This window comes from Otolemur garnettii, unplaced genomic scaffold (assembly GCF_000181295.1).
Source record: "Otolemur garnettii isolate 467f Iridium unplaced genomic scaffold, OtoGar3 scaffold00027, whole genome shotgun sequence".
NCBI lineage: Eukaryota > Metazoa > Chordata > Mammalia > Primates > Galagidae > Otolemur > Otolemur garnettii.
Window position 1 is genome coordinate 15,760,548 of NW_003852422.1, and position 11,729 is coordinate 15,772,276.

The following is an 11,729-nucleotide window of genomic DNA, read 5'->3' on the forward strand; positions in this document are numbered from 1 at the left end:
GCAGAGTGTTCCTGCTGTCGCTGTGATGATGAGTGGTTACTGAGCCAGGCCTGCTGAAGACGTCTTACTTTACCCTTGCAGCCCTTGTAGGTGGATGTTATGACCTGTGCTTTATGGGTTGGACAAGCTGGATTATGTAGCCTACTCAAGATCCCATGGGTAGAAAGCATCAGGGCTGAGATTTAAATATAAGGCTGCCTACTGCTGAAGCCCGTGGTGGGGTCCGCGTTTCAGGCTGCAGCTGGAAACCAACATTAGACTTGCCAATGTTGACCCACTGGCCTGTCACCAGAGCAGATTCACTTAAGTCTCCCTCTTTCCTTTGTTCAATCCCCCTTCCATCCCAGGGTGGCAACCACCCATGCGCAGGTTGGGGTAGTCTGTTGCTGTGCACAGTGACACTAGCTCCAGTTTAAATAACTCCTAGGAACACAGCTATGTCCCACAGGTGACTCTGCGCTAGGAGCCCTGACCTGAAAATTGTGCAAACAAAACTTTCAGCTTACACAGAGTTTCCTTTCTTACAGTTACCCCAACTGGTTTCTGAATAATGCTCACGGGAAAATTGAATAGTGGCTAGCTAAGCTTTCTAACGGTGCTTGCTGAGAAGTCCCAGGGCACTTAGGGAACTCTTTGGAAGAAGGTGTTAAAGCAGCTTTGAATTGCCTGTCGTCTGAGTATCCTCGTATGCCGAGCTGCGTGGGTTTCAGTAGGAACTTTAAGACGGAGGGAAAAAACATATGACTAGGGACCATCCCAGGCCCAAATAGGCCATCTCAGGAAAGGAGCGCTTGGCACCTGCCTGGCAGGGGTTGTGAGGAAGGCTGGGCAGGAAGAGCGGGCTCAGCCCCACCAGCCTCATGCCTGTTTGCTCTTCATGCCGGACCACAGGGATACAGCTGAAGACCCCCACGCCTTCCCATAGTTTTCCTTGTACGAAAACCTGGGCACCCTATGAACATTTCCTCTCTTCATCCTCACAGCCCTGTAGATGGATATGGATGTCAGTGTTCCCTTTGCCAGGGAGGGAATGGAGGCGTGTCTAGCATTCTACTCTCACCAAAAGCTCAGTGGTTTCACAGACGTAACCTCATGTCATGAATGCAAAGATTATTTGTTTGGGAAGTCCTCTGGCTTCCCTTCCCCTAGGATGAGTGAGCCAGGACGGCCTCAGTGCCTCCTAGTCTTGGTCTCAGAAGCTACTCACCATGGCTTCTGGCACGTGGCTAAATCTAGCCCACCCTCAGCAAGTGGGAAAGGAGTCTCCACCTTTGAAGGGAGAAGTGTCTAAGAATTTGTGGACACATTTTCAAACCACCACAGTCACTATTACCCAGTTGTCCTGATCAAACACATTCTCGTCAACCATGCCTGTCTTGTGAGGCTGAGGGTTGTTAAAGGCAGGGACCATGTCTCAGTCACATTGTAGCTGCACAACCAAGCATAGGCCTGGCACACTGTAGCTATCTAATATTTGAGACATAAAGTAACGAACAAATTGAGAGCATGAAACACCCTATTAATCATGGTAATTAGTTCTACTGGTGTCTAGGCAGTCTGGAGCCTATCTAAATTTACTGCTGTCTGAGTGACCTCCTGTAAGCTGTTTTTAGGTTAGAAAGAGGTTCTTTACAGTCCTTTGGGCTCTAACCAGCTGTAGTAAAACTGTGTGTGTGTCACAAGACTTTGAAGCTTCTGCAAGCAGCACAAATGCAGAGTCTCCCTGTTGTAGAGCTCCTGCTTCCTGACCGAGGTTTCCTGTTCCCTCTGCAGATTGCCCTGCTCCCCAACAATGCTGCTGACCTGGGCAAGTACATCACTGGTGACAAGGTGCTGGCCTCAAACACATACCTTCCAGGACCTCCCGGCCTGCCTGGCGGCCAAGGCCCTCCTGGTGAGTGTGGAGAAATTCACCGGAAGGGGATAGTCTCCAGGAAAGGCCTGATGAAAGCTCGCACACAGAGAAGACCTTGGGAAATTGATCCTCAAGCTTGAGAAACTGTCATAACCGATAGAAATTTAGGAGAAATAGGTCATTGTCCTGGGATTGGATAAAATTCCAAAAGATCATTTTTAAGTTATAGAGAAACAAGCTGAAAACTGTTTAACTTTATTCTGGAAAAATTTTAACATATATAAAAATCAAGCAGAATTATCAACCCCTCCGGGCTCATCGCTCAGTTCTAAACACTCAGGCCCAGCCTCATTCCCATGATGCCCCAATCTTCTTTCCACCTTTCTTATTTGTTAACATACCATCTATATTTTTATACCTAGCTCTATGTTTTTCTAAGTCAAATTTATTGAGATATTAATTGTATATAACAAAATGTACCCATTTAAATTTCAGATGGATGAGTTTTGACAAATACACTCACCCATGGAACTCCCAACCTATGGCTGTGTCAAGATACAGAGGTTCTTTGTGTCCATAAACAGTCTGACACCCCCACCCCCAGCACTAGGCCAGCACTGACCTGCTTTCTTTTACTATAATCTTACCTGTTCTAGAGTTGTATATCAATGTAATCTTTTTGTATTTGTTCTTTTTGTCTGGCTGCTTTTATTCAGCATTCTGTTTTGAAAACTAGCCCTTATTAATGTGAAGAAAATCCCAAATGCCCTGTCATTTCATCATTTTTAAAAGTGTTGTATATTTTGAGTCTATCCATATATAGATCAATAGATTTCTTTCATATCACTAAGGAAAATGACATCAGTGTTAGAAATGATTTGAAACCCTGATTATCACTGCTCAGCAGCATGGCAGGTGTTGTGAATAACCTCCTGCCAGTCTAATTGAAAAGACAAGATAGAGTAAAAATGGATCCACATATCCCCAAGAGGTTTCTTGCTTTGGAATCTTAAAGAAGGGAAAGATCACTGTAGACTATAGTGGTCAGAAGGATTTAGAGGGTTTCATCTGGACATGGAAGAGTGGTAGAATTTGTCCAAGCAGGAAGGACATGGCAGGTTTTAGTTTAGAAGGTCAGCAAGAACAAAGGCTCAGAGTTCTTCCCAAAGGACTTGGTCCTAGTTGCTTTTCATAAGTTCTCCTCATTTATGTCTTAATCTCCTGATTTCCATCAGACACAGGCCTGGGTCTCTGTAGAGAGTAAGAACTGGTTCATCCTTTGTGGACTCCCTTAGCCTGAGGTGCTGTGGGTCATGGTGGAGTTTTCTCCAGCAGATACCTCATACAGGCAGCCCTGTGCTGCTACTAGGCAGACTCCCTTACACAGTGAGGTCTCTCCCTTACAAAGTGATTCTAGCACAGCCACCTCTGTCCTTCTCTGAGAAAATGTTCTTGCTTTGCTTCCCTGGAGGGAGTCTTCGCCAGGCCAGTCTGGATATCTCTAGAGCGAGGACAGCTGCAGGAGTAGGAGAATCATTGGCTGTGGTGTACATAGTAAGTGACTAGCCAGATTCTTCTCCAGGCCTGCCGTCTGGTTTGAATGTGGTTTGAGCTGTCCAGGGTTCTTTCTTGGAACAGAGAGCTATTGAGAATGCATGAGCTCTTGCTGTGGACCTGGCCTTTGCATGGAGAAATTCTAGTCCTGTTTCTTTCTTGCTCATCTAGGTTTGTGAGTCCCTCTGTTGAGGTTTATTAGGGCAGCTGGAAAGCTAATAGGATTTCTCTTATCCTTAAATAAAAACCCAGTCCTGAGGCCTGTCATGAATCCCAGAGAGCAGCACCCACATGGGAAAGTACACTAGGTTGGGATCCTTTGGCCTTGGGGGTAGAGGAGTGGTTGCTGCCCTCTGGCCCCCACTGCTATGTATAAGAAGCTGCCACTTGTGCATCAGAGTCCCACATTGTAAAGGCACTTGACATACTGAAGTTCACTGAGTGTGTAAATGCAGGTAAGGTATCTCTTTGAGCTAAACATTTACTAAGCACTATTCACAGTAGTCAAGGTATGCCTGGCCTGTCTTTGTGCTACTGGGGGTAAAAATGTTTAAATACAGGAGGGATCTGGCTCCTCTCCAAGATAAACTCTCTCAGGATGTACCTGGAACCAGAATTGAGAGGGATTTTAAGACATGGTTGGATGGAACATTGCTTTTAACTTTGGCTTAATTATTCTTTGCATGAGAAAAGACTTCTTTAAATATGAAATGTCTAAAGTCTTTGTTTCTTGGTTTCATTTTGTGGAGCCTGAGAGTCATTCCGTTCTGTCACTGTGCTCTGTTAATGGTAGGGGTTAGGTGAGATCAAAAAGTAATATTGTCTGCATTTGAAAAAGACAATTATGAGGAATACATTTAGCACAAAAATCAACTCAGTCTCTTCAAAGCAGTCATTTAGCAAGAAACATTTACTAAGCAACCTGCTATGTAGCTGGGACTCTCTGAGAATGGGCTTATGCGTAAGACATACCCCGTGCATTACTGAGCTGGCAATTTTTCTAAAACAGGGATTAAAACTTAGTGTCATCTTGCATGCAAAAGAATAAAGTTGGATCCTTATACCTTTCACAAAAATTAATTCAAAATAAATGAAGGAGCTAAATATAAGACCCCACACTGTGAAACTCCTAGAAGAAAACATAGAGCAAAGTGTCATGACATTGTACTGAGCAATGATTTTTTGGATATGACCCCAAAGGCTCAGGCAAAAATAGACAAGTGGGATTACATCAAACTTTAAAAACATCCACATACCAAAGGAAAGCGTCAACAGAGTGAAAAAGTAACCTACAGAATGTGAGAAGATATTTGCAAGTTGTATATCTGATAAGGGATCAATATCCAGAATTTATAAAAAACTATTTCAACAAATAAAGTAACATGATTAAAAGATAAGCAAAGTACTTGAAAAGACATTTATACAAAAAAGATGTGCAAATGGCCAAGAAGCATGTTAAAAGATGCTCAACGCTGTTATGTAAACCAGGACTCCAGTATCATCCTACGTAGCCAGTAGGATGGTCATTATAAAAAAAAAAAAAATAGAAAATAGCATGTACCAGCAAGGATGTGGAGAAACTATAACCCCTGTGCAGTTTCTGGAAAACAGTATGGGGTCCCCCCCACCCCACCCCAATTAAAGATATTGGGGAGGCTGAGGCAGGAAGATTGCTTGAGTCTAGGAGTTTGAGACCAGACTGGGTACTATAACAAGACAATATCAAAAAGAAAAAAAAGAATTACTGAAAGATTGTGATCCAGCAACCCCATTTCTGGGTATATACCCAGGATCTTGACAAGTGATTTGCACACCCATGTTCATAGCAACACTATTCACAGTAGCCAAGTCATTGAAGCTACCATGTGTCTCTCAATAGATGAATGTGCACTATATGAAAAGTAACATATAGTATATGCATCCACTGAAATGTTATTCACCTGTGAAAAGGAGGTTCCGATATATGCTACAACATGGATGAGTCTCAAGGACATTAGGCTAAGTGAAATAAGCTGGCCAAATAAAAAGATGCTGTGTGATTATAGGAGGTATCTAAAATAGTCAAACTCATGGAAGCACCAAGTAGAATGGTGGTTACCAGGGGCCAAATAGAGGGGGAAATGGATAGTGGTTCAGTGGCTGCAGAGTTTGTTTTACAAGATGAAGTTGGTCTAGAGTTCTGTTGCACAACAATGTGATTGTACTTAATACGACTGGACTGTACATATAAAAAAGGCCAAGAAGGCACATTTTATCTTGTACATTTTTTAATCATGATTTTATTTAATGCTCTCAAAGTTACCACTCCCTGGCTGATGTTCAAGGCCCAATGTAGAGGTCAATGTGCTGATATCTGCACCTGCCAGACAGCTGTCATAACCATGGGCTTTGAGGAGGCAGCGTGGAATTAGCCAGAGCCCCCACTATGTGGCAGACATGCTGTGCCCCACACAGAAGCCAGGGGATGCCTCCGCCCCTGCTGCAAGCCCTGCCCACCCGATAGTGGCTCCCTACAACTCTCTGTGCTGTAGTTCAAAGTAGATGAGACCTCGGTCTCTTCCCCACCATCCTCCATGACAAGGGGCTATGACTGGATCCTGGCACACATACAAACTAACCTGGCACAAAAGCCGTCATATAGCTGATTCTTAAACGTGGTGTGCTCCCAGTGCTATGTTGATTAGGCCTTTATAAAGAAGGAAGACACACACGCCCCTCAACATCTACAAAGACAGTGATGTAAAGGGAGACTGGGAAGTGAGGAGATGGAGCCAAACCAGAGACCAAGCACATCCCCCATCCCGGCGCAGCCCCTCCCCTCTGTAAAGCTCCCGTGGGTGGAGCTGCGGCAGAATTGCAGTCCAGGTTTTGTTTCTTCCTGTTTCAAACTGAAGCCAGAAACCTAGATTTTTATATGAGATTTCCCAATTTTTTAATGTTAAGAGTACTTATAACTCTATATCCAGTGATCAGCATCAAAGGGTTAAAAGTAGGGAAGTTACATAGTGAACCTTGTTGTAGATTTGTTGTTCATATAAATGTGAAGAGTGGGTGAGGGTTGAACCCGACTGGTGGGGGGCAGAGACTAGAGATGAGGCAAACATAAGGAAGGCCTAGCATTTGTTGTTACGTGTTACGCTAAATGGGCTGTGTGTATCTGAACTCTCATTTATTAAAAATACAACTGGTCTATAAGGAAGACTTTTATCAGCCCAGCTTTACAGATGAGAAACTAAGGCTCACATAGCTCAAGCACCTTGTCTAAGATTCCAGCCTCAGTCTCTCTGATGCTAACACCTGTCCTCTTGCCTGCTGTCCAGCTATAGTAGCCCCTACCCTGCGGTAGTGGCTGCCACTCTGCTGTGACCAAGGGAACGGCAATGGAGCAGGCAGTCCAGTCACATGATGTTAAAGAGATAAAATGCACAGGAGCTGGTCACTAGATATGGAGGTTGTTAGAAATAGGGAACTACATAGGAAGGCATTCAAGTTCCTGATGTGAATGGATAGGCGACTCTTGGTCCATGAAGAGAAAGGAAGACAGGGAAGTCATTGAAGTTGAAGTGTGGGACATCCTAGGGGAGCTGTCATAAGACAGGTGGCAGAGTGCAGAGAGAAGGGGCTGCAGGAGCCCTGGGCTCTCGTCAGCCAGGGCCCTGTGTCCTTTTTATATAGGGGCTTTGAGCTAATAAGGTGTTCTTTGATTACAGGCTCACCAGGACCAAAGGGGAGCCCAGGCTTCCCCGGTGTGCCAGGCCCTCCTGGGCAGCCCGGCCCCCGGGGCTCAATGGGACCCATGGGACCATCTCCTGATCTGTCCCACATTAAGCAAGGCCGGAGGGGCCCTGTGGTCAGTATCTTATCAGACATCCACTTACTGTTGCTGGGGAAAGTGTGTCCTTGACCCATGCTTTTTGCTTTGTGTTCAACCGGATCCTTTTGTCTTGTAGGGCCCCCCAGGAGCGCCCGGAAGAGACGGTTCTAAGGTAAGTCTTGTGAGCGGTCCATACAGCAACGGCTTCTCCCTTTTGACCTGCTGTGCAGGTATCCAGGCAGGCTCAACCAGCACTATTTGCCATCCCCATTTGGCGTTGTGGCACAGTTGAGGCACAAATAAACATTTTTTTCCTAAAGCTGGGAACAAAATTTACAAAGCTATTTTCTGAGAATGTGCAACCAACCCTAAAAAATGACTCCTAGGAAAAACGACCGCTATAAATTTTAAATAAGCCTCTCTGTTCCGAAAGTCACGTGTGTTTTTCTCTTTACCCCGCGTCGTTTTATAGGGTTGTTTTTCATGTGTTCCCACTTCTGTGAGACGTTCAAGTCAAGAACAGGAGGAGTTCTGCTCAGTGCAAGTGGGTAGCAGTTGTACTTTGAGAGCCGCCTGCTCTGTGCCTCGTAAAGAAGTCAGTGTGAGTTACTTTAGAAGTGTCTTGTTATTCCACACGCTGCCTGGAAATAAACATTCCTCTTGTCAGATACGGTTTGAAAATATATGGCCTCTGGGAAATTCAGAATGAGAGACACTTGCCCCAACCAGTTCTGTTTAAGTAAGTGATCCCTTGAGTCCAGCTTCTAGTCTACATGTGTTTTCTGTAGCAAATATTTGTTTTATGTAGGGAAATGGCTATGATGGGTACATAAACAGAGACCATGATGGTGTCATCCTTGTGGCCCAGAAAGCTAACCTTGACCTTTGTGTTTTTAGGGAGAGAGAGGAGCGCCTGGGCCTAGAGGGTCTCCAGTAAGTAGCACTATCTGTCCGTCCTTTCCAGTGGGACTGTCCCCAGGGACGCAGCTCTAATGAGCTGATAAGTTGGTCTTAGAAGCAAACTCTCTTCCTTCCAGCCATTACTCAGCTGGCCTGAATGGAGCTCTGTGGTTCCATAACTCCAGGAAGAGTTATGGAGACCTTGAGCAACTGGTTTGGATTTATTTTTTAAATTTGTTTTCTGTCGTTTTTTCTTTTATCGCAGCTAATCTTCCTTTAGAATGTCTTCACTTAAGGTTCAGAACCCCAATATGCCATGAGTCTGTTTCCAAGTATATCATAAAACATCTGAAAGGACTAGGACAGAAATCTGGGGAGGGCTAAGTTGTAGCCCTGAATACTTGGGCAATTAGCTACCACTGCAACCTAGCCAGGCCTGGTGACCAGCATGTCCAGAAAGTGCAAAGGCATGTAGGAATGCTGGGAGAAGAAATGAGTTGCATATATCATTAGGTCTGGGAGATTAAAAATGAAAACTAGTAGGGCGGCACCTGTGGCTCAGTGGGTAGGGCGCTGGCCCCAAATATCGAGGGTGGCAGGTTCAAACCCAGCCTCAGCCAAACTGCAGCAAAAAAATAGCCAAGCATTGTGGTGGGCGCCTGTGGTCCCAGCTACTTGGGAGGCTGAGGCAGGAGAATTGCCTAAGCCCAAGAGCTGGAGGTTGCTGTGAGCTGTGTGATGCCATGGCACTCTACTGAGGGTGATAAAGTGAGACTCTATCTCTACAAGAAAAAAAAAGAAAGAAGGAAAATTAATAGTATCTAAGAATCACAGAAAATTAAAATTCAAGCAATTTCACTGCTGCTGAAGAAGTCAGTGTCATTTCTGAAGACCAAAAGCCATGGCCCCAGAGGTGGGAGGAGTGTGTTCCCATCTCAACTCTTCTGCCTGTTAGCTTTCTGACCCCAGGTGTGTCACTTAACATCTCTGGGCATTCATGTCACCAACTGTACAGAGACTGTAGTGGAATCTGGTCTGCCATACCTCTAGGGGTTATCGTGAGGGTCAAATGGTGTCAGAGCACTGTGCCTAAGTGCTTAACGGGGTCAGCCACTGCTTCTAAGGTGGTTGCCGCAGCAGCGGTGGTTGTGGTGTGGGGATAACAATTTTACTACGTGCTCTGATAGGTCCAGACCTTGCATGTTTTCACTTTTTTTTTTTTATCATGCCCCACACAGCACACCATGGAAATTAAGACTTACTAAATACAGTATAAATGGAAAAACTAGGAAGGTTTGGTTCAGACCTTTCCAAGTTCATGAGCATCCTGACAACATACTCTCAATGTCATCAAGTTTGCAACAAGTTAGCCATCATGTAAACATCTTAATAACTTTGTTTTTTAAAAAATAACAGAACATTTTGAACATTTATTATATTAAGTCATTTAAATCCTCACTTAGAACCCTGTGAACCCCTGTGAAGTTGAGACTGTTATTATCCCCAGTTTACAGATGGGGAAACTTAAACCCAAGGAAGGGAAATGACTTTCTTGAGTCCACACAGCTACCAAGTGGCAGAGGTGGGATGCAACCCCAGTAGAACCCCCACCTCTTAACCACCACTCTACAGCCTTCATGAGTATCTCCCAGATTCCTATGGAAAGTAACCTAAGAGAGGGAGTCTCATATTATTTCATCTGCCAGTTTTGATACAGCCTGGGGTTAGAGGCAGGAGAGGTACATGTGTCTCCAAAGCTCATGTGTGAGATGGAAGACTAGAAGACCCTGGTAGACCCCCCCCTCCCCAGCTCCTACAGTGTCCTTACATTTACTCCATGGGGTACAGGAATCAGGGAAGCAGCAGAACTAGCGAATCACGGAGCCCGTGAGGGCCATTGCTGTCTGTCCTATTCTAGCTTCGATTCCCTCCGTGTGTGCAGGGACCCCCCGGCTCTTTCGACTTCCTCCTACTCATGCTGGCTGACCTCCGCAATGACATCGCCGAGCTGCAGGATAAGGTGTTCGGGCACCGGACTCACTCCTCGACAGAGGAGTTCCCTTTACCTCAGGAATTTTCCAGCTACCCAGACACCATGGACTTGGGCTCTGGAGATGAGCCCCCGAGGAGAACTGAGACAAGAGACTCGGAAGCCCCCACAGACTTTTATCCCTAGCACAGCCTGGCTTCTTCATCCCAAAGGAAGAGAAAGAAGAGCGTTTTCAACTGCGGTTGAGTCATCTTTAGAGAAGAAAAACACCACTGGAAACCTAGGAAAGATCTATTTCTTTAATCTTCTCCTGACTTCTCCCTGTGTCTCTTTGTCCAAATACCATTTTCGAGTCCCCTGACACCCACCACAGACGTGAGGGAGGGAGTGACTGATCCACAGGCTTCTCTCTCAGAGTCACTTGAGATGGTTGGCATGGGGACTTTTCTTTTACAGACTACTTTTTCTGGAACTTCTGGATTTGAGTTTAGTACTCTGATAATGCCTTCAAACTTGGCCGAACACCAAAGAGAGAAAAATGGCAAGGTGAGCTCTAAGAAAATGTGAGGCTATTTCTAAAAAAATAATAAGAGGGTGTACAAAATAGACGTATTCTTCTGGTATCAAAATTAGGGCTCTTCAATGAAAAAGGAGTGGGGAGGACAACCATGTAGGTTGACCTTGGTGGAGAATTCTTTTTTCTTGTCCGTCTAATAGATTTTAAAGATTTTAAAGATTTTAAAGATTCTGTCCTTTTATCAGTGTTGTTTCTCCATTTTTTTAAAAAAGAGAAAATTAAGGAGATAAGAATTACAGTCACATGTTTACTGTCATTTGGGTTGCCATATTTTAAAATTAAGATATGGTAGCTTAAAGGTTCATGTCATGCTTGTTCAGAAGTATCCTATTTGGAGAAGAACAAATCTTTTTGAGAAACAGGGCCGGATATGCCCTGATTCACATTAGATCAAAATGTACTCTGGGTTTGAACTAGGACATTTTAAAGCTATTTGGTCAAGAGTGGGGCTGCCCTGTAAACCAGAGTATTTGTTAAATAAGGTGGCTGACCCTCAGGGCCAGGTGCAGAACCCCTGGTTCTGATTATGTGCCCAGAGATTCTATAAGGCCATCATTCAGGCTGGACCAATCCACAGTAGGACGCAAGGTTGCAAGGAGGTTGGTGGCAGATAGGAAGAGGGGACACTGGGCAATGATCCCACTGAAGCCATACTGGCAGTGGCAGGTAAATGTGCCCTCCTGGAGTGTGAGAAGTCCTTGTCTGGGCCAGCCAGCCTGCCACCATACTATGAATAATGCTTTATTGAAAGTTATGTTGGGCTGGGCGGTAGCACTCTGGAAGGCCAAAACAGGTGGATTGCTTGAACTCAGGAGTTCAAGACCAGCCTGAGCAAGAGCAAGACCTGCATGTCTACTAAAAAAATAGAAAAGCTATCTAGATGTCATGGCAGGTGCCTGTAGCCTCAGCTACTTGGGAAGCTAAGACATGAGGATGTCTTGAGACCAGGATTTTGAGGTGGCTGTGAGCTATGGCACCACAGCACTCTACACAGGGCAACTGAGGGAGACTCTATCTTTAAAAAAAAAAAAAAAAAAAA

At 44.9% G+C, this 11,729-nt stretch overlaps 1 protein-coding gene across 1 annotated transcript in view; it reads left to right on the top strand.

The window, feature by feature from the left end:
- CCBE1 (collagen and calcium binding EGF domains 1) overlaps positions 1-10,492 on the top strand; it is a 212,080-nt gene extending 201,588 nt beyond the window's left edge. Inside the window, exons 7-11 of the mRNA XM_012804284.2 lie at positions 1,774-1,894; positions 7,120-7,259; positions 7,360-7,395; positions 8,121-8,156; positions 10,066-10,492. Coding sequence (XP_012659738.1) covers positions 1,774-1,894; positions 7,120-7,259; positions 7,360-7,395; positions 8,121-8,156; positions 10,066-10,299 — 567 coding nt within the window. The 3' untranslated portion in view covers positions 10,300-10,492. The remainder of the gene's footprint in view (positions 1-1,773; positions 1,895-7,119; positions 7,260-7,359; positions 7,396-8,120; positions 8,157-10,065) is intronic.
- The last annotated feature ends 1,237 nt before the right edge of the window (positions 10,493-11,729 follow it).